Below are 27,049 nucleotides of genomic sequence, written 5' to 3'. Positions count from 1 at the left end.
CATGCCAGACTAATCTAATTTTCTTCTATGACAGAATAACCGACTGGGTTGATCTGTATAATATGGTAGATATTAGAGATGAGCGAACGTATTCGTCCGAGCTTGATATTCGTGCGAATATTAGGGTGTTCGGGATGTTCGTTATTCGTAACGAACACCATGCGGTGTTCCGGTTACTTTCACTTCCTTCCCTGAGACGTTAGCGCGCTTTTCTGGCCAATTGAAAGACAGGGAAGGCATTACAACTTCCCCCTGTGACGTTCAAGCCCTATACCACCCCCCTGCTGTGAGTGGCTGGGAAGATCAGATGTCACCCGAATATAAAAGTCGGCCCCTCCCGCGGCTCGCCTCAGATGCCTTGTGAGTTAGATGAGGGACAGTGCTGTTTGTACCGGAGCTGCTGTAGGGAGAGAAATAGCAGTTAGTGTAGGCTTCAAGAACCCCAAAGGTCCTTATTAGGGCCAGTAATACCTGTGTGTTGGCTGCTGTTAGCAGTGCCTTTTTTTTTCTTTCTCAAAATCGCCTCTCCAGAGCGTTGCACCCGGCATTAGGGACAGAAGTGTTGGATAGGCAGGGAGAGTGTTAGGAGTGAGTGTAGCCTTCAAGAACCTCAACGGTCCTTTCTAGGGCCATATTTAACCGTGTTATTCATTGAATATACGCAGTGGGTCCTTTTGGTGTAAAAAAAGGGAAACGAAATCTATTTGTCCTGCCTCTGTCCGTCCTAAGGGCTGTGGACACGTGTGAGCTGTGTGTACAACGTTAAAAAATCAGACGCACCCAGCTACGGTTTACTGCTGGCTTCGCCATTTGCTTTCCTTAATTGGGAAAAAAATACCTGCTCTGCCAGAGTTAATAACTCTGCTACCCTCAAGTTCTGTGACACATTAGCAGGGACACAGCACAGTTATTAAACTTCTCATGTTCATTGAATATACGCAGTGGGTCCTTTTGGTGTAAAAAAAGTGAAAACGAAATCTATTTGTCCTGCCTCTGTCCGTCCTAAGGGCTGTGGACACGTGTGAGCTGCGTGTACAACGTTAAAAAATCAGACGCACCCAGCTACGGTTTACTGCTGGCTTCGCCATTTGCTTTCCTTAATTGGGAAAAAAATACCTGCTCTGCCAGAGTTAATAACTCTGCTACCCTCAAGTTCTGTGACACATTAGCAGGGACACAGCACAGTTATTAAACTTAGATTATTCATTCAATAGAGGCAGTGGGGCCTTTCGTTTTCAAAAAAGGGAAAAAATTATATTTGGCCTGCAGTCTTGCGCCAATTTATTTCCTGCCTGTGAAATCAAATCACTGGTAATACAGCATGCTGAGGGGTAGGGGTAGGCCTAGAGGACGTGGACGCGGCCGAGGACGCGGAGGGCCAAGTCAGGGTGTGGGCACAGGCCGAGCTCCTGATCCAGGTGTGTCGCAGCCGACTGCTGCGCGATTAGGAGAGAGGCACGTTTCTGGCGTCCCCACATTCATCGCCCAATTAATGGGTCCACGCGGGAGACGGTTATTAGAAAATGAGCAGTGTGAGCAGGTCCTGTCCTGGATGGCAGAAAGTGCTTCGAGCAACCTATCGTCCACCCGCAGTTCTGCGCCGTCCACTGCTGCAAATCAGAATCCTCTGTCTGCTGCTCCTCCTTCCTCCCATCCTCCTCACTCCACTACAATGACACCTGCTCAGGAGCGGGAACACTCCCAGGAACTGTTCTCGGGCCCCTGCTTAGATTGGGCAGGAGTGGTTCCTCTCCCACCAGAGGAGTTTATCGTCACTGATGCCCAACCATTCGAAAGTTCCCGGGGTCCGGGGGAAGAGGCTGGGGACTTCCGCCAACTGTCTCAAGAACTTTCTGTGTGTGAGGAGGACGATGACGATGAGACACAGTTGTCTTGCAGTGAGGTAGTAGTAAGGGCAGTAAGTCCGAGGGAGCAGCGCACAGAGGATTCGGAGGAAGAGCAGCAGGACGATGAGGTGACTGACCCCACCTGGTGTGCAACGCCTACACAGGACAGGTCTTCAGAGGGGGAGGCACGGGCAGCAGCAGGGCAGGTTGCAAGAGGCAGTGCGGTGGCCAGGGGTAGAGGCAGGGCCAGACCGAATAATCCACCAACTGTTTCCCAAAGCGCACCCTCGCGCCATGCCACCCTGCAGAGGCCGAGGTGCTCTAAGGTCTGGCAGTTTTTCACAGAGACGCCTGACGACCGACGAACAGTGGTGTGCAACCTTTGTCGCGCAAAGCTCAGCCGGGGAGCCAACACCAACAGCCTCACCACCACCAGCATGCGCAGACATATGATGGCCAAGCACCCCACAAGGTGGGACGAAGGCCGTTCACCGCCTCCGGTTTGCACCCCTGCCTCTCCCCCTGTGCCCCAACCTGCCACTGAGATGCAACCCCCCTCTCAGGACACGGGCACTACCGCCTCATGGCCTGCACCCACACCCTCACCTCCGCTGTCCTCGGCCCCATCCACCAGTGTAGTTCAGCTCACCGTCCAGCCGTCGCTTGCGCAACTGTTGGAGCGCAAGTACGCCGCCACGCACCCGCACGCTCAAACGTTAACCGTCCGCATAGCAAAATTCATCAGCCTTGAGATGCTGCCGTATAGGGTTGTGGAAACGGAGTCCTTCAAAAGTATCATGGAGGCGGCGGCCCCGCGCTACTCAGTTCCCAGTCGCCACTACTTTTCCCGATGTGCCGTCCCAGCCCTGCACGACCACGTCTCCCGCAACATTGTACGCGCCCTCACCAACGCGGTTACTGCCACGGTCCACTTAACAACGGACACGTGGACAAGCACAGGCGGGCAGGGCCACTACATCTCCCTGACGGCACATTGGGTGAATTTAGTGGAGGCTGGGACAGAGTCAGAGCCTGGGACCGCTCACGTCCTACCCACCCCCAGAATTGCGGGCCCCAGCTCGGTGGTGGTATCTGCGGAGGTGTATGCTTCCTCCACTAAAGCACCCTCCTCCTCCTCCTCCGCAACCTCTGTCTCGCAATCAAGATGTGTTAGCAGCAGCATGTCGCCAGCAGTCGGTGTCGCGCGGTGTGGCAGCACAGCGGTGGGCAAGCGTCAGCAGGCCGTGCTGAAACTACTCAGCTTAGGAGATAAGAGGCACACGGCCCACGAACTGCTGCAGGGTCTGACACAGCAGACCGACCGCTGGCTTGCGCCGCTGAGCCTCCAACCGGGCATGGTCGTGTGTGACAACGGCCGTAACCTGGTGGCGGCTCTGCAGCTCGGCAGCCTCACGCACGTGCCATGCCTGGCCCACGTCTTTAATTTGGTGGTTCAGCGCTTTCTGAAAAGCTACCCACGCTTGTCAGACCTGCTCGTAAAGGCGTGCCGGCTCTGCGCACATTTCCGCAAGTCCCACACGGACGCTGCCACCCTGCGCACCCTGCAACATCACTTTAAGCTGCCAGTGCACCGACTGCTGTGCGACGTGCCCACACGGTGGAACTCTACGCTCCACATGTTGGCCAGGCTCTATGAACAGTGTAGAGCTATAGTCGAATACCAACTCCAACATGGGCGGCGCAGTGGGAGTCAGCCTCCTCAATTATTTTCAGAAGAGTGGGCCTGGTTGGCAGACATCTGCCAGGTCCTTGGAAAGTTTGAGGAGTCTACCCAGGTGGTGAGCGGCGATGCTGCAATCATTAGCGTCACAATTCCTCTGCTATGCCTCTTTAGAAGTTCCCTGCAAAGCATAAAGGCAGATGCTTTGCGCTCGGAAACGGAGGCGGGGGAAGACAGTATGTCGCTGGATAGTCAGAGCACCCTCCTGTCTATATCTCAGCGCGTTGAGGAGGAGGAGGAGGAGCATGAGGAGGATGAGGAGGAGGGGGAAGAGACAGCTTGGCCCACTGCTGACGGTACCCATGCTGCTTGCCTGTCATCCTTTCAGCGTGTATGGCCTGAGGAGGAGGAGGATCCTGAAAGTGATCTTCCTAGTGAAGACAGCCATGTGTTGCGTACAGGGACCCTGGCACACATGGCTGACTTCATGTTAGGATGCCTTTCTCGTGACCCTCGCGTTGCACGCATTCTGGCCACTACGGATTACTGGGTGTACACACTGCTCGACCCACAGTATAAGGAGAACCTTTCCACTCTCATTCCCGAAGAGGAAAGGGGTTTGAGAGTGTTGCTATACCACAGGACCCTGGCGGACAAGCTGATGGTAAAATTCCCATCCGACAGCGCTAGTGGCAGAAGGCGCAGTTCCGAGGGCCAGGTAGCAGGGGAGGTGCGGAGATCGAGCAGTATGTACAGCACAGGCAGTGCAACACTCTTTAAGGCCCTGGACAGCTTTATGGCTCCCCACCAAGACTGTGTCACCGCTCCCCAGTAAAGGCTGAGTCGGCGGGAGCACTGTAAAAGGATGGTGAGGGAGTACGTAGCCGATCGCACGGCCGTCCTCCGTGACACCTCTGCCACCTACAACTACTGGGTGTCGAAGCTGGACACGTGACCTGAACTCGCGCTGTATGCCCTGGAGGTGCTTGCTTGTCCTGCAGCTAGCGTCCTGTCAGAGAGGGTGTTTAGTGCGGCTGGGGGAATCATCACAGATAAGCGTACTCACCTGTCAACCGACAGTGCCGACAGGCTTACACTCATCAAGATGAACAAAGCCTGGATTTCCCCAGACTTCTCTTCTCCACCAGCGGACAGCAGTGATACCTAAGCAATACGTAGGCTGCACCCGCGGATGGAAGCATCGTTCTCTCTCACCATCCAAAACGGGGACATTTCTGCTTCATCAATCTGTGTATAATATTCCTCCTCCTCCTCCTGCTCCTCCTCCTGAAACCTCACGTAATCACGCCGAACGGGCAATTTTTCTTAGGGCCACAAGGCTCACTCATATAATTTTTCTAAACAATTTTTATACGTTTCAATGCTCTTAAAAGTGTTGAAACTTTAACTTGAACCAATTTTTCGTTAAACTGGGCTGCCTCCAGGCCTAGTTACCGCTTAAGCCACATTAACCAAAGCGATTAATGGGTTTCACCTGCCATCTTGGTTGGGCATGGCCAATTTTTTCTGAGGTATATTAGTACTGTTGGTACACCAATTTTTTGGGGCCCTCACCTACAGTGTAATCATAGTAATTTCTATGTTCTTCGCCTGCACTCATGGTACAGAAAGGTGTGTGGGGTTGGCCTACACTTTAGCTACATAAATGTAACTGGGGCCTTGTCTATACTGCAGCTACTGAAATGTGAAAGAGACTGTTATTTCCCTAAACTGCTGCAATGGGAATGTTACTGGGGCCTGTCTTGAGTGCTACTATTACTGAAATGGAACTAAGACTGCGCTCCCCCTATACTGCTGCTAGTGATATGTTAGTGGGGCCTGTCCCTAATGCTACCGCTGAAATGTTAATAATTCTGGGCTCTGCCTATACCGCTGCTAATGGTATGTCACTGGGGTGTGGAAACAGAGGCTTCACAAAGACATGATGGCGGCGAGGCCATTTCCCGCCAACGCTGTTACTGTTAAGGTGCATATAACCACGGACACGTGTAGAGGACACATAGTGCCTCCAAAACATCCCCCTCCTCCTCCAACAATGAAAACATTCTTGGCAAATACCTTTGCATTGGTCCGTCTGGTGGCAGTCCAAGAATTTCACCTTTAACGACACAACAAGAGAGCACCACCACCATCCCCCCGCCACGGCCCACTTAATCCTGGCCACATTCCGAAAACCAACTACATAAAACCGCGCTAACAGGTCCGCAGTCACCACCACATTACCACCAACGAGGTTACTGTTAAGCTACATATTACCAGTCTGACTGGGGCATGCAGTGTGGGCCGAAGCCCACCTGTATTGTATCTGACGTTAGCTCTGCTAAGTAGGGCACTGCAATGGGATATATTTATGTACCACCGGTGGGTTCCAGGGAGCCACCCATGCTGTAGGTGCACACGAAGTTGTAACTGCATCTGTCCACTTGTAAAGAACCCCAGTCTGACTGGGGCATGCAGTGTGGGCCGAAGCCCACCTGCATTAACCACGACATTACCTCAGCTGTGATGGGCAATGCAATGGGATTTATTTATGTACCGCCGGTGGCTTCCTGGTACCCACCCATGCTGTGGGTCCACAGGGAGTTGTTACTACATCTGTCCACTTGTAAAGAACCCCAGTCTGACTGGGGCATGCAGTGTGGGCCGAAGCCCACCTGCATTAAGCACGACATTACTACCTCAGCTGTGTTGGGCAATGCAATGGGATATTTTTATGTACCGCCGGTGGGTTCCAGGGAGCCACCCATGCTGTGGGTGCACAGGGAGTTGTAAATGCATCTGTTTCCCCTTCTAAAGAACCCCAGTCTGACTGGGGCATGCAGTGTGGGCCGAAGCCCACCTGCATTAAGCACGACATTACTACCTCAGCTGTGTTGGGCAATGCAATGGGATATTTTTATGTACCGCCGGTGGCTTCCTGGCACCCACCCATGCTGTGGGTGCACAGGGAGTTGTAAATGCATCTGTTTCCCTTTCTAAAGAACCCCAGTCTGACTGGGGCATCCAGTGTGGACCGAAGCCCACCTGCATTAAGCACGACATTACTACCTCAGCTGTGTTGGGCAATGCAATGGGATATATTTATGTACAGCCAGTGGGTTCCAGGGAGCCACCCATGCTGTGGGTGCACACGGAATTCCCATTGCGGAGTTGTACCTGCCTGTGACTATTTATAAAAAAACGCGGTCTGACTGGGGCATGCAGACACCTTGACAGAATGAATAGTGTGTGGCACATAGGTTCCCCATTGCTATGCCCACGTGTGCAGCTCCTGATGGCGGTGGCACAGTATTATATTTCCCATTGCTTCTGTACAGCATTGTGGGCTATCGTCCCGCCCCTTTTAAAGAGGGTCGCTGCCTAGCCGTGCCAACCCTCTGCAGTGTGTGCCTGCGGTTCCTCTGGCAGACGCACTTATAAATAGACATGAGTGTGCCGTGGCATGAGGGCAGCTGAAGGCTGCGCAGGGACAGTTTGGTGTGCGCTGTGGACACTGCGTCGTGCAGGGGGGGGGGGGGGGGTGTTGGGCAGCATGTAACCCAGGAGAAGTGGCAGCGGAGTGTCATGCAGGCAGTGATTGTGCTTTGTTGGAGGTAGTGTGGTGCTTAGCTAAGGTATGCCATGCTAATGAGGGCTTTTCAGAAGTAAAAGTTGTTGGGAGGGGGGGAGGGCCCACTCTTGCCGGTATTGTGGCTTAATAGTGGGACCTGTGAACTTGAGATGCAGCCCAACATGTAGCCCCTCGCCTGCCCTATCCGTTGCTGTGTCGTTCCCATCACTTTCTTGAATTGCCCAGATTTTCACACATGAAAACCTTAGCGAGCATCGGTGAAATACAAAAATGCTCAGGTCGCCCATTGACTTCAATGGGGTTCGTTACTCGAAACGAACCCTCGAGCATCGCGATAATTTCGTCCCGAGTAACGAGCACCCGAGCATTTTGGTGCTCGCTCATCTCTACATATAACCAATTTTTAGATGTACAGTAGCGATGTTATAAATAGATACATAGTTGTTTAAATACATATCTGTTTTAAATATATATTTGTATAGTATAGTTCATTCTATATTTGAAAAAATATTATGACTTAGCTTCCTCTGGAGGTCGGAGCGATCCTTAATGGAGCGATACAACGGGAACCTTGTAGTTTCCCGTTTTCTGCAAATGACAAATTCCGGTTTTGCACAAATATAATTACATGGAGCTTGGATACGCAGTTACCGTTCTACACTACGGATTCTACGTTCAATAGTAGCGCAAACTTGCGCTGGAACACCCTCTCCATTACAGAGACATGACGCTCATTCATTGCGCCAGAGCGACATACCACGAGAACGCACACCGAGCACTTGTAACTGCCACCTCCAGAAGGTAAGACCGACTATTTAAATGTTGATTTTTAATGCATTGATACACTTGAGAAAGGCGTCTGAGAACGCCGAAACGCGTTGTTTATTTATTACAGCAAGTTGTTTCTTGCATGTAACGTTTTTTATTTTGTATTTTGGGAATAAATATACTATTATAAAAACTGTCCTCTGTGACAGTATATTTTTTCCACACAAGAAGATCCACAAAACGAGCGCGGAAAGAAACTTTTTGTTTTCCTGAAACTCTTCACCTCCATGTGTATGCACATATTATATATACCATATATCCATATCGCTGTGTATACGTATATTATACAGTATATCCCCACCGCTGTGCATACACATATAAAATTGTATATCTCCATTGCTGGGTATACACATAGTATATTATATATCCCCAGGCCTGTGGGTATACACATAGTATACCGTATATCCCCATTGCTGTGTATACACATATTATACTGTATATCCCCACCGCTGTGTATACACATAGTATACTATATATCCCCACCGCTGGGTGTATGCATATATTATACTGTATATCCCCAGCCCTGTGTGTATACACATGATAATTGTTACCACCCAGTGGCGGGGATACATGATATATGTCCCCATGGCTACTTTCTCAACGTGATTTTCTCTTCAGCGGTGGCTCTGTCTCAGGTTTCCATCTTTTATGCAGAAATGCGCAGAGACGGAAACCAGGATGGAACTGCAGGGGGAATCATCGTACCTCTTTGTTGTAAAAAAAAAAAAAAAAGTTGCAAAATTTGATGGAGGCGCATTTTATTGTTATGTACACTGTTATATGCCACTTTCCTGAAAAGGGAGGAATAGCTTCTTAAACAGGGCATGCTGGGAGATGTAGTTAGAGAATAGCTGAAGGGACTCCAGTTGGAGATCACTAGTACAAAGTATAAGTACAACCAACATGGGATGCAAAAACCAATGTAAAGCGCATGTAGCCGTAGTCAACCAACCAGTGAATATGTCATACCAGCGGCCACCTGATCCTCTTGTGTCTTAGTGGCTATTGTTAATAAGACATTTGATGTTATGGTTTGTTTTTCCACGTCAATCATAGAACTGTTTATGACTCCCTCTTCAGGTGCTCAGTGTCCTTTATTAAACGGACAACACGCGCTAGAGATATTGTTAGTATATTGGGTGCCAATATAGTGTTGTGGATTGTTTACCATCTGGCAAAAAGTTATATAATAATCGGTATAATTATTTGTATAGTGCTAATTTATTCCGCAGCGCTTTTGTGGCACATGAGGAAGACACGCAATACGAACATTACAGAAATTACAAACGTTACATGTGGTATTCAACTATTTGGAAACAAAGGGGTTGGGGGTGATACAGAAGGTACAAAGGCAGGAGGTGGAACAAGGGGGATTAAACCAATGCATTAAGGATACATTCCAGAGGCAGCCTCAACATGGAAGGGTTAAATTATACATTTGTGCGGTTCTTTCTTGGTAAGTTACCATACAGATGTACTGTGGACCGATCTCTGTAAACATAACAGAAGTAGGTGGCGATACTGTCCAGTCACACATGCTTACCGAGTGTTGTAATAGGCAAGGTACGTATATTGCTGTACTCCCCCCACGCACCAAACCAGCCAAAGTCCTTCCACAATTTACATCATTGTGAGTGTGGTTATCGCTATCTATCAGTGTAACCTCAAACTTGGCAAGCAATATTGATAGTGATATAAAAGTGGGCCGAAAATGACAATTAGTACCACAAACTGACACGTGAGATCAAAAACCTTCACTGTAAAGAAGCTGAATTGTCCGCTGCACAATGTTTCTTGACATGGAACACTCTGGCTATCCAGACGGCAGCAGGTATTATGTTCCGAAAAATGTTTCTCCGTAATCGCTCATTATTTGTCATCAGACCTCAATGCATTTTATCCCTTTCATGAAGCATATATGGATATTGTAAACTACATTGAGTACATTTAATAAATTCATTAACATTTCGAAATATATCATATTGTAATTATATCTTTATCATATCCCAACATCAGGTGTCGGGGGAAAAACAGGGATGGCATCCATTGTGCCTGTAGATGAATTAATTGTGACACCTCCTCACCTGCATGAGCTACCTTGTTCTTCATTACTGTCAATGGAATGTAATTCACCCATACCGGTGCCCACTCCTCCCAATAAAGTGTCAGACCATTCTCTGTTAATTCTGGTGCATTTATTCATCACTGGGATGGAAATATCATGTGATTTAAGGTACTGTATGCGAAAATCTGCCTTTGTGCTCGTTTAACAAGACTTACAGGGTTACCGAGATTATTAGGATAACAAAATATTTATTTCTATTGCATCTATATATATTGTGCTAGAGATATAGAACGCGTTTGTATGCTATATTGCCTATATTTTACTTGGGCTGCATTCCCATGAACTTATATCGGCTCGGTTTTCACGCCAAGCCGATATACGTCGTCCTCATCTGCAGGGGGGGGGGGGGGGGGCAAGAGCCAGGCGCAAGGAGAGCAGAGAAGTAGCTCTTCTATGTACTGCAGGAGCACCATGGGAGGATCTAGAGGGATCCAATTTTGGAGGATGGAGGCTACAGTAGTTTAATTCTGTGTGGGAGAATTTTGTGCACCCTGTGGGAGGACCAGACAGGTATATTGTTTCCCCTTAAAGGTGGTGGCAAACAAGTACTGACATGATTTCTACAGGGCAATGCCAAAATAAGCAATAACCAGATCCACAACCATGAAATGAGTGGTAGTCAGGGGCTATCGAGCCAGTAAGGTGTGAGGATTTGGAACAGCGGGTGCTATCAATTTGTTGAAGGTGGGGATGGACTTTTTCTCCATTTTTTATCATTGGATACAGTGGAGTGTTACAAGAAGTTGTTTCTTTTATGGCTCTGGCCTGTAATAAGATGTGAAGTGTTATTCCGATGGCTGCCTATTGTGCGGGCCTTAAGGGGTACTAAGGTGTGAAGAAAGCACAGCCCCTTCATTCACCTTGACTAAGATAGGATGGACCAGAAGCTTCCCAATATCTGTCTTGCTGCTTGCCCATAGTGTCTGTGGGACCTGAATAAGCTGGGCTATATCTGCACAGAACGTGCACTTGTTTGCTGTTTCAAAGAAAAAAAAAAACATGTGACAAGCAAATTAACTGTTCATCCACCTCAGAGCCAAGGGTGACAGTAACGTTGGGTGAGAAGTGGATAGTGGTTTGCTTGGATTGTAGCACATCGGCCCCAAGCAGATTTACCGATGCAGTGTCACTGACTAGGAATCGTGTTAGAATCCTTTCTGTGGGGTAGACAGTTTTGTGACCCTAGTCAATATCTGCAGCTAGAGGCATGGTTACTGGAGTGCCATTGGGATTGCCATCCACTCCAGTTCAGGTGATAAAGTCATCTGTGATCTCATAGGGGAAAATGTTATCTGCCAGGATTTGAACCCAGGAGCTCATGTCATCCAGGCAGGAGCTCTACCTGTTGAGCAATTCAGCCCTCTAGACAGCTCCTTTGCTGAACTGGTCCTTGGATCTTGTTTCTGCAAATCTGGTTCCTGTTTCCCATTTAGCTTCAACCTGCACAAATTGCATTTTCTATATAAACCTGGCCCCGTTCCTCCCTCATTACGTATTTATTGTGCCCTGAGCCTTTACCCAAGCTCTCTCTCTGCATATCTGTCTTTCTTATAAGTGGACCATCATTTTTGTGTACCAAACCCCGCCTGCCTCCCTTTCTATGTTCCTGCTTAAACCTTCTGTGCTGCATCGTCATCTCTGACTTGACTACCCTTCAGTGGCGGTAACAAACAGGAGACTCCGATCCAGCTCTGGAATTGTGACACTGAGTGTATTACAGACTTGGCTGTCCCAGTATCTATCAAAAAATCAAGCTCACTGTGCCCTGGCAAGGTGCCTTTTACAACGGGCATTATGGGATACAACCTGGGGTTTGGGGGTCGAGAGCGTGTTCCACCACAATCCACAGAGATCTTTTGCCACCAAGCATTCTGTTCATCGCATCTGCCACACGTCCACGCCGGCGAATGGGTGGAACACTACCTTCTTTAATCTTGGGAGCCTTTATTTGGTGATCTCGGTCATAAGTCAGTCGGATGTCTCGCCCATTTGTGTCACTAAGTCTGTGGTCCTTGAAGCATTCATACATAAAACATCCATTTAGTTCATACTCCTTTTATCCCCTCCTGGTCACTTCCTCAGACACTTTTCTCATCTTATTGCCCATAACAGTATGACCATTATAACGTAACCAGCCATGCTGTTCGCTGTTAAATTCATTCTATTTTTCGACATCCAGACAGCCCTCTGCTCACATACCAAATGAGATTCTTAAAGCACAATCGTTAACAATCCCTAAAAGAAGGAAGAATGGGAAGCATTTAAAGAGACCAGGATGGTTGAACACAAAACTTAAAACATATATTTTTTTCCTTTTTAACGTGTCTATCAAAGGGAAGGGGGGGGGGGGGGGACATATCTAAAGAGTTCTGCAGAAACTGTAGGTCAAGTGTCAGAAAAGCTAAAGCTAATAATGAATTGAGGCTTGCAATAGAGGCCAAAAGCAATAAAAGATTTGGGGGGTATGTCAAAAGCAAAAGAAAATTCAAAGATAGTATAAGATGTTCACAGGAATAAAATGGTCAATTGGTTAAAAATGATGTTGAGAAGGGTGAGCTTTTAAATTCCTACTTTGTATCTGTTTTCTTCCCTGTGCTATTGGAGGAATGCAAGAATGCAGGCTATCTGTAAACAGAGAGATGGTGAGGGAACACATAGCTAACTTAAATGAATTCAAGTCTCAAGGTCCAGATGAATTACATCCTAGGATACTAAAGGAAGCAGCGGAGGTAATTGCTGAACCATTCTCCGTAATCTTTGAAAGTTCCTAGAGAACAGGAGAAGTCCCAGAAGATTGGAAAACGGCAAATGTTGTCCCTCTCTTCAAAAAAGGGAAGAAGGTGGATCCATGAAACTACAGGCCTGTGAGCCTGACTTCTATACTGGGAAAGAGCTTTGAAGAAATTATTAAACAGCATGTACGCAAGTACTTCGATTAAAATTAAAATTTTTCAAAAGTTGGTTCCACACTACTGAGCGCCGCCACAGTCCGCGCCATTTCCATGAGATTAGTTAGTTAGAATCTGTTAGTTTTCCTGTACTAAAGGATACATCCTATAAATCTAGGGCTAGGATTGGAGTCCAAATGTAGATGATGTATAAAACTAATGAATGTCCTGTTCTTCACATAGGAACATCTCAACTACTATAAATGGTAAGCGTATAATGACGTTGTTACTATTTATTCCTCTATTTGATGTCATTATTTATAACTGAAACTGTTTTTTAAGTTCTAAAAGATACAGGCAAGCTCAATATGTTGACATGATGGGTTTAATGGGGATGTCCCATGTTAGAAAATTATGGTTGCTTGCTTCTAAACACAGCGCCACCCTTCTTTGTGGGTTGTTTCTGGAATTGTAGTTCAGTTTCCATTCACTAAAAAAAAACATTATTAAACTGATTCAGTTTATTTTTGTCCTAATAGGGGACCAGAATTAGTGATCATCTGATCGCATGTAGAATATACTGCAATACTTAGGTATTGCAGTATTTTGTAAATTTACTGTCATTCTATTAAATTTTGCATATTGCAGAAAAGACAGCCAACATACATCGCCTAAAAAAATATATCACTTTTGCCAGGGCTACCCCTTCCCATCCATCAGCTGATCGTTTGGCCCACTGCAGTGACAGCAGCATCAGTGGACATTGGAGGGTTTCTAAATAGCGGACCTCTGTCCATCAATTAATGATGGCCTATCGGAGGATAGGTCATCAGTTGAAAAACAAGACAGGAAACCCTTTTTAGAAGGACCCTCTACCATAAGAAAGCATATCTTGAAACTAAACCGTATGAATCTCTATTTACGGAACTGTCATGGGAGGAGCTGAATTACCTGGAAGAGCACCTTAATTGGCTGCCGAAAAACCCATCAAACGCTGTAAGGGGTTATCTTGTAGGGTGACACATAGAGAACCTTCATAGCGGCCATCTACAGAACCTCTACCATAAGAAAGCACATCTTAAAACTAAACTGTATACATCTCTTCTTATTTCCAGAACTGTCACAGGAGATGCTGGATGACCTGGAACAGCACATTAATTGGCCGTAAGAGGTTATCTTTTGGGGTGACACACAGATAATTCTCATAGCGGCCATCTACACAGTATAAAACTGGGCAGTAGTGACGGGCTATGTCTTATAGGGGAACTCTTCTATAGACGCATGTCAGTTAGATAAGGGAGGCAGTTATACCAGCACTAGAGTTTATATAGAGAGATTATATAGGTTGCAGGATCTAACTACCCACTGGAGTTTTTTTTTCCCTGCGAAATTCGCAGCATTTTTTTTTCTGCAGGGGCCTATGGGACTTGTAATGTTAAAATCGCGATCGTGCAAATCGCAATTTACCGCGAAATCGCAGTTGCCTGTAAGGCCCAAATCCTCTTGTGATCCCCAGGAAGTCACAGCTCACATTTGGGAACCCCTGCTGTTTTAACTTATAAATGTGAACTATTGCTTGTACAGGGTCAACAAGAGTGGTTCCAAAGTAACGCTGACCTAGGGCTTTGACAGACAAGCATGTGCGCAAATATGTCCGCCGGGGGCGTATTTACACATGAAGAAAGTTGTGAGATGGCAATACTCAGGCTGATACGTGCATATCGGCGCGTAGTAATTTAATTTTTGTCCTCGCAATGCCAGTTCACACGCGTGTGATACTATTTAAAGCCTAATAAGGACCAGCTGTCTTCTCCCTGCGTCGCCCGCCAAGCCGCACCCTTCCCCTTGGGTTTTTTAAACCTGCCATTGACTTCTATAGCAGCTTTCTGCATAATATGCAGGAAGATAGGGCAGGTCGAGAACGCGAGAAATACGCTCAGGAGAACGAACCCATTGAAATGAATGGCTTCGCTTCGTCACATTTTATAGCCGCGATTTCATGCGCGCAAAAACATGTGCAAACGCATTCATCTGTTTCAGCTCTAAACCTGTATTTTCACAGACAAGAAAAAACACGCCAATTCTGTGATTGCGGGACAAACGGGATGTATGTGTATAATAACCCATTACTTACAATGGGTTAATTCACATGAGCGATTTTTCTTGTGCAGCCATATCAAAAAATCACAGCATGATTAGGGCGATAACCTCATAAATCAGGGCTGGGATAAGTGATCACGCTCTCCGTGATTCTGCCTCTTCTACAATGTTGACTTTACTGAACACAGTTGTTAATTATATTTTTGATTGCACACGTCCATCGCCAAAATGGCGAACGCAGGCTCAAAAGTCGCAGATTGACGGGGTAATTTAAAATCTCCCTGCACCTGGCTACTAAATGTAGCCAAGAGCCTGGATATTTCATGGGGTGCCATGGTACGCGTTTCCCAGTCATGTGATCATCGTTATCCAATGGATAACGGCGATCACGTAAAAGTAAAAAAAGCTCAATTTTCATCTCCCGTCACGGATCGGATCCGTGAGGGGAGGTGAAATTACTTAAATAAGTCCACTGGCAATGTCCCCTGATGGGATCCTTATCTGCGGACCTTTCCCCAGTTTTAGCACATGCACCTGCAGCCAAAATGGTGGACACAGGCGCAGAAGCTGGGGAGGGCAAGAGGAAATTTAAAATCTCCTTGCTCCTGGCTACTAAAGGTAGCCAAGAGCTTAGAGATGTCATGGGGGGCCACGGTGAGTGGTCTTCGGTCATGTGATCACCATTATCCAATGGATAATGGCGATCACGTAAAAGTTAAAAGACAGTTAAAGTTTGATGCTCCGTTCAGTTTGGGCCCTGTTGTGCATCCAGATAGAAGATTAGGGCCACAATGGGTATGTTTCTGAACACGGGACAAATGGGGGTATACATTTTGGGGTGAAAGTCTTTATTCCTATGTATGCTGTACAAAAAAACCTATTTTTAAAATGACGTAATTGCCAAAAAAACAAAAATCGTAACTTTTTCCTTCTGCTTTGCTTCGATTCATTTAAAAATGGTGGAATCAAAATATGCAGTACACCCCTAGATGAATGCGTTAAGGGGTCTAGTTTTTAAAATGGGGTCATTTGTGGGGGTTCTCTATCGTTTTGGCCGCTCAAGGGCTCTACAAGTGGGCAATGGGGCCTAAATCACCTTCAAGCAAAATGTCTGTTCTGAAAACCACCCGCTGCTACTTTCAGATAGGGCCCCGTTGTGCATACGGACAGAAGATTAGGGCCACAATGGGTATGTTTCTGAACACGGGACAAACGGGGGCATCAATTTTTGGGTGAAAGCCTCCATTCATATGTCTGCTTTCCAATAAAAATTGTTTTTGAAATCACATAATTGATTAAAAAAAAACTAAAATCATAATTTTTTAAATTTCTACCCGTACAATTTTTTACTTCTGCTTTGCTTTGATTCATTCAAAAACTGTTGGGTCAAAATACGCAGTACACCCCTAGATTAATGCGCTAAGAGGTATAGTTTCCAAAATGAGGTCATTTGTGGGCGTCCTCCACATTTTGGCCGCTCAAGGGGTCTACAAGTGAGCAATGGGGCCTAAAACGCCTTCAAGCAAAATGTCTGATCTGAAAGCCACCGGCTGCTCCTTTCGGTTTTGGCCCCGTTGTACATACGGACAGAAGAATAGGGCCACAATGGGTATGTTTCTGAACACAGGACAAACAGGGGTATGCATTTTGAGGTGTAAATCCTCATTTTCATGTGCACTATAGAAAAAAATCCTGTCTTTAAAATTATGTATTTGCAAAAATATGAAATTTTATTTTTTCTACTCTAAATTGCATTGATTCCTGAAAAGAAACTGTGGTGACAAAATACTCTTGACCCCCCTTAGTGAAGATATTAAGGGTTGTTGTTTTTAAAATGGGGTCATTTGTGGGGTTATCTATAATTCTGACACCGATGAGCCTTTGCAATGTTGGCTTGGTGCTGGAAAACAAAGTGTTCCTCAAAATGTTGATAATTAATGTTAAATTTGTACAACTTCTAAATGGTTAAAAAAAAAAAAGAAAGTTTTTCAAATGTGCATTCAGAATAAAGTGAACAGATGGAAATATATCTTAGCAAAAATTTGTACAGTATGTTTGCAGATATTTAAGATATAACAGTTGAAAATGTGAAAAAATGTCAATTTTTTAATTCTTTTTCCCAATATTGGCACTTTTAATAAATATACACAGGTTCTATCGGTCTATTTTTACAACCTAAATGAAGTACAACATGTGGTGAAAAAAACAATGTCAGAATAACTTGGATATGCAAAGCCTTTATGGAGTTATGATATGTTAAGTGACACACGTCAGATTTCCAAAAAAAGGCGCAAACAGGCTTGGTCACTAAGGGGTTAGGTAATCATCATAAGCAGTTTGGGATAAGTGATCACGCTCTCCGTGATTCTGCCTCTTCTACAATGCTGACTTTACAGAGCACAGCTCTTATATTTCGGGTTGTACTTGTGTTTTTTTGGACACGGCGACTTCTCGGCCTTTACCTGGTAATGTTACTTATCTCATCCTCATATCACTTAGTTCTCATCTCTCTGTTCCATTCTGTCCAATCATATACATTTCTAGACGTCTCTAGCAGCAGGAAGAATAATGTTCTCCTCTTTTTCTTTCTCTCTTGCTTGCTGAAGCAGCAGCACCCAATGAGGATAACGGAGCACCAGAGACACCGCCTGGACCAGCGGATGCTGAAGGTAAAAACAGTCTCCTACTATCTAATATATATCTCAGTGAAATGAGGGGACTTGATGTTGTATGCTGGTCTCTGCCATTGTATTCAATAGGAGCTGCATCTGCATTTCCAACCCGGGTTGCTGCGCTATGGTCGGCACATTTTACTTCCTGCGCTGACCCCATCGGAAATCATCTGATTGATTGGAATTTGAAAGGCTGGTCCCAACGATCATCTATTGATGGCTTGTCAATTTAAAATACCATTTTAAATACATGGCAGCCCTGAGAGTCTTTACTAGACCCAGGGCTGCCATGGCAAACACTGACTCACCGCAATCACATGGTGGCTTAGATGGTGAGTCGGAGGGAGTGCCCCCCCAATGCTGACAGTTTACATGCCACCGTCAGGTTAGACAGTGCATGTAAGATGTCAAATAGCTGCTATCAGAATTAGCTCCAACTGTGACCTTTAGCAGCGGATGTCAACTGTCAGAACAGCCGTCACCCTCCGGGTATGCAGCTAGCTTGGCTCCCGGACCCACTTTGTATCCACCCCACACCTCTGAGACATACACATACGCTAAAGAGGTAGAAGGGGTTAATGTGATTAACATGATGATAACCTGTATATTTCTTTATGTTTACAGGATTGTCAGATAAGAACATAGTGACCCTTGGAGAGAACCTGATGGTCAAAACTGGAGAAATGAGAAGAAATTTGCTCTTTATCTACATAGTCAAAAGTTGGCTTCCCACTAGTGATGCGCCCTATGAATCACGGGTTGGGATTGGAGCCCACATGTAGATGATGTATGACACTAATGAGTGCCATGTTCTCCCCACAGGAACATCTGGACCGGAGGTCAGAACTAGGACCGTTATTATTCTGACTATTCCTGCTACAATGGAGATACTGCGGAGCACAGCTCTTATGGTTTGGATTGTGTTTGTGGTTTTTTTGGACATGGCGACCTCTCACTCGTTACCTGGTAAATTACATTATTTCATCGTTGCCCTTAGACAGTGTTATACAGCAGTTTTAGGGGTTTTGGTGACCTTGTGGTTCAGTTCAAATTAATTTGGACCGAACTGATTTTTCACAAGTTGTCTCCCCACTAGTGAGCGCCGCCGCAGTCTGCGCCATTTACAGGAGATTATTTAGTTAGGATCCGCTAGTCTTCCTGTAATAGGAAATACGCCCTATAAATCTCTGGTTCAGATTGGAGCCCAAACATAGATGATGTATGAAGCTAATGAATGCCATGGTCTCCCATTAGGAACATCTGGACCGGAGGTCAGAATTAAGACTGTTATTATGCTGACTAGTCCTGCTACAATGGAGATATTACAGAGCACAGCTCTTGTGGTTTAGATTGTATTTGTGTTTTTTTAGGACATGGCGACTTCTTGACCTTTACGTAGTAAGTTACATTATTTCATTGTTGTCCTTAAACAATATTATACAGCAGTTTTAGGGGTTTTGGTGAACTTGTGGTTCAGTTCAAATTAATTTGGACCAAACTGATTTTTCACAAGTTGGTTCCCCACTAGTGAGCGCCCCCGCTGTCCGCGCCATTAACTGAGATTATTTAGTTAGGATCCGCTAGTCTTCCTGTAATAGGAAATATGCCCTATAAATCTCGGGTTCAGATTGGAGCCCAAACATAGATGATATATGAGGCTAATGAGTGCCATGTTCTCCCCATAGGAACATCTGGACCGGAGGTCAGAATTAGGACTATTATTATCCTGACTATTCCTGCTACAATGGAGATACTACGAAGCACAGCGTTTATTTTCTTGTTGATCGTTTTTTTGGACACGGCGACTTCTTGACCTTTACCTGGTAATATTTCATCGCTGCCCTTTGACTGTGTTATACAGCAGTTTTAGGTCCCTTGTCCACGGCCGTGACCGGATATCGCTAGCGATATTCCACCACAGGGAGGAGGGGGAAGCACTGACGGGTCTCCGCGGTGAGCCTATATAATGGATAGGCTCACTGCGGAGAATCGCGGCAAATCACGACATGCAGCGATTTGAATTTTGCCAGCGGAGAATCGCTATTAACTCCGCTCCTGGACGTTGGGCTGTGCTTTCCATAGTAAGCCTATGGGAAGCGTGTCATCTCGCAATGCAAACTCGCCCGTGGACAGGCAGCCTTAGGGGTTTTGTTGAACTTGTGGTTCAGTTCAATTTAATTTGGACCAAACTGATTTTTCACAAGTTGTCTCCCCACTAGTGAGCATCGCCGCAGTCTGCGCCATTAACAGGAAATTAGTTAGAATTGGCTAGTCTTCCTGTAATAAGAGATGCATCCTATAAATCTCGGGTTCAGATTGAAGCCCAAATGTAGATAATATATGAAACTAGTTAATGCCATGGTCTCCCTATAGGAACATCTGGACTGGAGGTCAGAATTAGGACTGTTATTATTCTGACTCTTCCCAGTATGAATGATAAGTGTATAATGACATTGTTACTATTACTATTTATTCCTCTATTTTATGTCATTACTTATAACTGTAGGAAACTGTTCCCCAATTTATTAAAGATACAGACAAGCCCAATATGTTGACATAATAAGGGTTAATGGGGTTGTCCAGGGTTAGAAAAATGTGTTTTTTTTCAAACACAGCGCCACCCTTCTTTGTGGGTTGTTTCTGGAATTGCAGCTGTTTCCATTCACTTCAACAAAAGGTTATTAAACTGACTTTTATTTTACTTTTTTTTGTCCTAATAGGTGACTTGAATTAGTGATCGTCTGATTGCATGTAGAATATACTGCAATACTTAGGTTACATGGCCTAGAGGGTTCCTCCCTTCCTCTACAGTTTGTGTCTAAAGTTGGATCATCATCCGCTAAACCATTTTCATTTTCTCTGGGTGTTTCCTTACTTTTGAGACACCACTGTATATATTGGTTTGCTTTGTGATTGAAGTGATTATGTTCTTGTTTCTTAGGCTGCCTGTCCATGGGTAATTGGTCATTGTGTTACCCGCGGTGATAACCAGCCGCTGGTAACGCAGTGAGCACTTTTTCATAGCATTGCTATGGAAAGTGCAGCAGTGGCATCCACGAGTGGAGAATCATAGCGATTCTCCGCTCGCGGGATCTAAATTGCGGTGTGCCGCGATTCTCTGCTGTGAGCTTATCTATCAGATAGACTCACCGCAAAGAACTGATAGCGGTCACGCTCCTCCCCCGCGGCAGAATATCGCTGGCGATATTCCGCAACGGCCATGGACAGGGGGCCTTACAGGAGATATAGCTACAGAAGACCTGCTGCCCACCACCCTGACTACATATCCTGAAGGTAATATAGCATGACTGTCCATGGAGGATATAGACTTATATAACAGGATGCGGACAGAAGAGACTGTAAGGGCAAATGTGGGAATCTAACCTAATGTATATAATGTGACTTACTAACATAGATGCATTTGTGTACTAGGAAAGCGTGAGGACGTCTATGGGTTAGGGCTCATTCACATGGGCATATATGTATTTCAGTTGTGTAAATAGGTAGCATATTTATGTGACTGAAATGTGCATACTTTCTGCGTATTGTGCATGTAAAAAAAACCCTGAAAGAAAATTCCCAGTGATTTCAGTTTAAAATGGGTTATTTTGGTACATAATATACACTAAAATAAGAAATGCTTAGTTTTTTCTTACGTGACTGAAATACGCACACGGGAATCAACCCATTGAAATCACTGTTTTATTCACTGTGTAATACGCTGTATACTTATGTTCATGTGAAAGAGCCCTTACTGTATAACTGGGGACTGTGTGTGAGTGTGCGGATGGAAAAGAGTTTTGTTGTGGCCCTTGCGGACGCTTTAATGAGCTGCTGTAGATGCGGAGCCTTCACCTGTAGAGACACTGAGTGCTGATCGGTGTGATCTGTAGAGAGCGTGTACCAGCCCGGATGAGTAGGTAAAGAGACGGCAAACACAAAGAGATTAGGAATACAAAGTGTCTGTTGAATCCCGTATGGGCGGTAAATCTGAGAGTATGTCGCTAGAAACATTGATGTTCCAGAAGGTTGTGTTAATCTGAGCAGTTTAGAGAACGGATTTGATAATGAAAAGACTGGCAAGCCGGTACAGCGTTCCCAGATATCACAGTCCGTGTTACTGAGTGTTATGAAATGTATTACCAAAGTATTCAGAATGGTTACAATGTGTTGAACTGTGAGTCTGGTTAAAGTGACTTACAGCTGGTTCCACTTAAACTGGTTCAAGCCAGGTATGAAGCAAGCATGGCTACCGAGCTTGTTCCATACTCACCCTACAGTCGCACGTTTATGTGATTGGTCATTAAGGGGTTAACTTTAAGGGGATTCTCTGTGTGCTTAAAAATTATCCTAACTGTGAAAAAGGAGAGAGAATTTTAAAAAATAACGGATATTGCCCTGTAAATCCCCCGCGATCCCAGTGCGCATGCTGCGGCGGATCCTGTTGGAGATTTTTTTTTAAAACAACGGCATTCGCAGCAACACCAACAATAGCGGCAGCAACAATACTAAGGTCAGCGGCAGCAACACTAACAGTGGCAGTAACAACAGTGTCAGCCGTGAAAACAGTGACAGTAGTGGCAACAATACCGACAACAGCCGCAAAAAAAGCATCAGCCATGGAAACAACAGTGGCGCCAACAAACCTACCAGCGACGCCAACAACAGTGTCAGCTGTGGAAACAACAGTGACAGTGGCGGCAACAAAACTAACAACTAACCAACAACAGTGTCAGCCGTGGAAACAACAGCGGTGGTAACAACACCAAAAGTGGCAACAGCAGTGTCAGTCATGGAAAGATAAACTTTTATTTTTCCATCCCCACTTTCAAAAACCATAACCCTATTGTTGTATTTTTCACCAGTACCATTTAATATTCAACACTGTATAAATTACCTCTCTTTTCCACATCTGTCAGCAGCACCGCCGGATGACCCGGGGAGAGGTATCCTTGGAGCGGAAAGCCAAAAGTAAAAGTAGGTAGTTATTTTGTGGGTTGTGAAGCCGGCGCTCCCACTTCCTCCAATGTCCGCTGATGCTGCTGTCACTGCAGTGGGCCAGACGATCAGCTGATGAAAGGGGTTTCTGAGCAGCAGACCCCGTCCATCAAATACTGATGGCCTATCGGAGTTTAGGTCATCAGTGGAAAAACAGGGCAGGAAACTCTTTATAGAAGGTCCCTCTACTATAAGAAAGCATGTCTTAAAACTAAACTGTATACATCTCTTCTTATTTCCAGAAGTGTCACGGGAGATGCTGGACCTCCTAGAACAGCACCCTAATTGGCTGCCAGAAAATCCAATCAAAAGCCATAAGTAGTGATCTTATGGGGTGACACCTTGAGACTTCTCATAGTGGCCATCTACACAGTATAAAACAATGTAATCTCACCCTACAGATCAATGACACACCTTTATGTGATTGGTTATTTAAGGGTTAGCTTTAAAGGGATTTTCTGTGTGCTTAAAAGTTATCCTAACTGTGAAAAAGCAGAGAGAATCTTAAAAAATAATAACGGATATTGCCCTGTAAATCTCCCGCAATCCCAGTGCGGATGATGCGACGGATCCTGCGGGAGATTTCTGTTAAAAACAACAGCAGTGGCAACAACACCAACAGCAACAATAGCAGCAGTAGTGGAAACAACAGCGGCGGCAACAAAAGTGTCAGCCGTGAAAACAGCGACAGTGGCGGCCACAATACCAACAACTGTGGCAACAACAGCGTCAGCCATAGAAACATCAGTGCCGACAACAAAACTAAAAGCGGCGCTAACAAAAGTGTCAGCTGTGGAAACAATAGCGGCAACAACAACAGCAGCAGCAACAACAGTGTCAGCTGTGGAAACAACAGTGGCGACAACAACAGTGTCAGCTGTGGAAACAACAGTGGCGACAACAACAGCGGCAGCAACAACAGTATCAGCTGTGGAAACAACAGGGACAGTGGCTGCAACAACAACGTCAGCCATGGAAACAACAGCGGTGGTAACAACACAAAAAGCGGCAACAATAGTGTCAGCCATGGAAACATAAACATTCATTTTTCCATCCCCACTTTCAAAAACCATAACCTTATTTTCCGACTACGTGAAGCTACATGGGGGCTGTTTTTGCAGTTGTATTTTTCACCAGTACCATTTATTATTCAACACTGTATAAATGACTTCTCTTTTCCAGAAGTGTCAGCAGCGCCGCCAGATGACCCCGGGGAGAGGTACCCTTGGAGCGGAAAGCCAAAAGTAAAAGTAGGTAGTTATTTCATGGGTTGTGAAGCCGGCGCTCCCACTTCACGCAATGTCCGCTGATGCCGCTGTCACTGCAGTGGGCCAGACAATTAGCTGATGGATGGGGTTTATGAGCAGCGAATACCTGTCCATCAAATACTGATGGCCTATCGGAGGATAGGTCATCAGAGGAAAAACAGGACAGGAAACTCTTTTTAGAAGGACCCTCTACCATAAGAAAGCAAGTCCTAAAACTAAACTGTATACCTCTCTTCTTATTTTCAGAAGTGTCGCAGGAGATGCTGGACCTCCTAGAACAGCTCATTAATTCGCTGACAGAAAATCCCAACAAAAGCCGTAAGGGGTGATCTTGTGAGGAAACACATAGAGAATTCTCATAGCGGCCATCTACACAGTATAAAACTGGGCAGTAGTGACGGGCTGTGTCTTATAGGGGAACTCTTCTATAGACGCATGTCAGTTAGAGAAGGGACGCAGTTATACCAGCGCTAGAGCTTATATAGAGAGATTATATAGACTGCAGCATCTAAGTAGATAAATGGCCATGATGGGGGCCAGCTCTGATTGTGGCTATAGTCAGCAGATGTCAGCTATAGGAATTAGCTGGTAGCAGCCAGGTATAAAGCAAGCATGACTACCGAGCTTGTTCCATACTCGCCCTACAGCTCAATGACATACGTTTATGTGATTGGTCATTTAAGGGTTAACTTTAAAGGGATTTTCTGTGTTGTTAAAAATTATCCTAACTGTGAAAAAGGAGAGAGAATTTTAAAAAATAACGGATATTGCCCAGTAAATCCCCCGCGATCCCAGTGCGGATGCTGCGGCAGATCCTGCGGGAGTTTTCTGTTGAAAACAACAGTAGTGGCAACAACACCAACAGCGGCAGCAACAATAGCGGCAGCTGTGGAAACAATAGTGGCGGCAACAACACTAACAGTGGCGCCAACAACAGTGTCAGCCGTGGAAACAACAGTGGTGACAAGAACACCAACAGCGGCGGCAACAACAGTGTCAGCTGTGGAAACAACAGTGACAATAGTGGTAACAACGTCAGCCATGGAAACAACAGCGGTGGTAGCAATACCAAAAGCGGCAACAACAGTGTCAGCCATGGAAGCATAAACTTTCATTTTTCCACTCCCACTTTCAAAAACCATAACTTTATTTTCCAACTACTCTTTTCCAGAACTGTCAGCAGTGCTGCCGGATGACCCGAGGAGAGGTATCCTTGGATGCAGAAAGCCAAAAGTAAAAGTAGGTAGTTATTTCATGGGTTGTGAAGCCGGCGCTCCCACTTCCTCCAATGTCCGTTGATGCTGCTGTCACTGCAGTGGGCCAGACGATCAGCTGATGAAAGGGGTTTCTGAGCAGCGGGCCCCTGTCCATCAAATACTGATGGCCTATCGGAGGAGAGGTCATCAGAGGAAAAACAAGACAGGAAACCCATTTTAGAAGGACCTTCTAGCATAGGAAAGCAAGTCTTAAAACTAATCTTATACCTCTCTTCTTATTTCCAGAAGTGTCACGGGAGATGCTGGACCTCCTAGAACAGCTCATTAATTGGCTGCCACAAAATCCCAACAAAGCCCGTAAGGGGTGATCTTGTGAGGTGACACATAGAGAATTCACAATTTTTCACCAATTGTTTATTTGTGGATATTGTCCATACCAGAAGCCCAGGATGACCAAGTTCTCCTGCCACTGCTGCAGCAAGGCTATAAGTGGCGGACACACTATTCCACTTTTCAACGACTGTAAGTAATAAATTTATTTCGTTTGATAGTTTTTAGTTAAATTTAATAAATCTCCTTTCATATAAGTTACTTTTTCACTAATAAATATGATAAATAAAATATTAACGTTTAATTTTGTTACTCTGTGAGACTAATATGTAGTGAAAGGGTAACTTGAAAATTTGTTTAGTGATTTAGGGTTAATGTTTTCCTTGTTCAGTTGTGGGTACGTCGTCACAATGGGGGATGGCATCAGCTTTCCCTGCCCCCTGCTATGGTGGTGCTCACACCCATGATCTGTGTAACGGCCCAGTAGATAGACACGCGTGTCGCTTACTGGTGATGTGACAGATACCTCCTGCCCCTCGCCACTACGGTGCACGCTCCTCCGTCGTCCTCAGTGCAATGATCTGAGAGGTCTTACTGTGCGCCGCGACCCGGTGACACAAGGCCTCCCTCCCCTGCTGCACTCCCGTCTCCTGCCTGAGATATGGCGTCCCTTGCATCTCCAGCTGACTACGGAACGCAAACTAAGATAGCCTTGGAGCTAAAACACTCTTCCTCTCCCACCGTCTTACTTCCTGTTAATGTTTCAGAACTTGTTATATATTCAGTGATATAAGTCTGTTAAGTCATGCTTGAAAAGGGTGTTATATGGGCACCGAAACGCGTTGCAAAATTGTGAAGTTCTTTTGTTTACCTTTTTGTCATTAAAAAACAACCTGCTTTCTATTAATAGGCGTCTACATTGCATCTTGATGTACGACAAGAGGAGGGTTTCAATTCCCACATCAGACCCCTCTTTTCTCGCTAATGAATATTACCAATTTGTCCCTACATTAACTGATGAGCGCTTGTTGTTTTTTTCTTTAAACTATAGTTGTCTTTGTCCTGATTCCCTGCCTTGGATTTTGAACTCTTCCTGTCCCATGGATGCACCTGGTGCAGAAGAAGTGTCCGGCTTACCAGGACTACAGGTGTGGCGGCCTCCCCTCCCCACAGGCTAGCTGTCCACGCCAGGTGAGCCCTTATCTTTATTCTTTTTATAGTCACTTAGTTTTGTTTCCTCACAAGACTCTATTCTTTTTTACCGTATATACCGGCGTATAAGACGACTTTTGAACCCCGAAAAATCTGCTCTGCAGTCGAGGGTCGTCTTATGCGCCGGTAATACAAAAAAAAAAAGTGTAAAAAAAAAAAATCATTACTCACCTCCCCCGGCGTCCTGTCGCGCTCCGGCAGGATGTCGCTCGCTCCTCGTCCCCGGAGAGCATTGCTTTCTGAATGCGGGGCTTGAAATCCCCGCTTCCAGAAAGCTAATACACACGCCGT

At 45.6% G+C, this 27,049-nt stretch overlaps 1 protein-coding gene across 1 annotated transcript in view; it reads left to right on the top strand.

Annotated features, from left to right (window-relative positions):
* The window catches only part of LOC136619492 (uncharacterized protein DDB_G0283357-like), a 78,464-nt gene that overhangs the window by 46,296 nt on the left and 5,119 nt on the right, over positions 1–27,049 (top strand). The window contains exons 15-21 of the mRNA XM_066594414.1: positions 17,668–17,730; positions 18,358–18,453; positions 18,556–18,699; positions 23,284–23,721; positions 24,246–24,317; positions 24,795–25,025; positions 25,502–25,573. Coding sequence (XP_066450511.1) covers positions 17,668–17,730; positions 18,358–18,453; positions 18,556–18,699; positions 23,284–23,721; positions 24,246–24,317; positions 24,795–25,025; positions 25,502–25,573 — 1,116 coding nt within the window. The remainder of the gene's footprint in view (positions 1–17,667; positions 17,731–18,357; positions 18,454–18,555; positions 18,700–23,283; positions 23,722–24,245; positions 24,318–24,794; positions 25,026–25,501; positions 25,574–27,049) is intronic.

This window comes from Eleutherodactylus coqui, chromosome 1 (genome assembly GCF_035609145.1).
Source record: "Eleutherodactylus coqui strain aEleCoq1 chromosome 1, aEleCoq1.hap1, whole genome shotgun sequence".
Lineage (NCBI taxonomy): Eukaryota > Metazoa > Chordata > Amphibia > Anura > Eleutherodactylidae > Eleutherodactylus > Eleutherodactylus coqui.
This window is presented reverse-complemented; position numbering and strand designations above follow the sequence as displayed.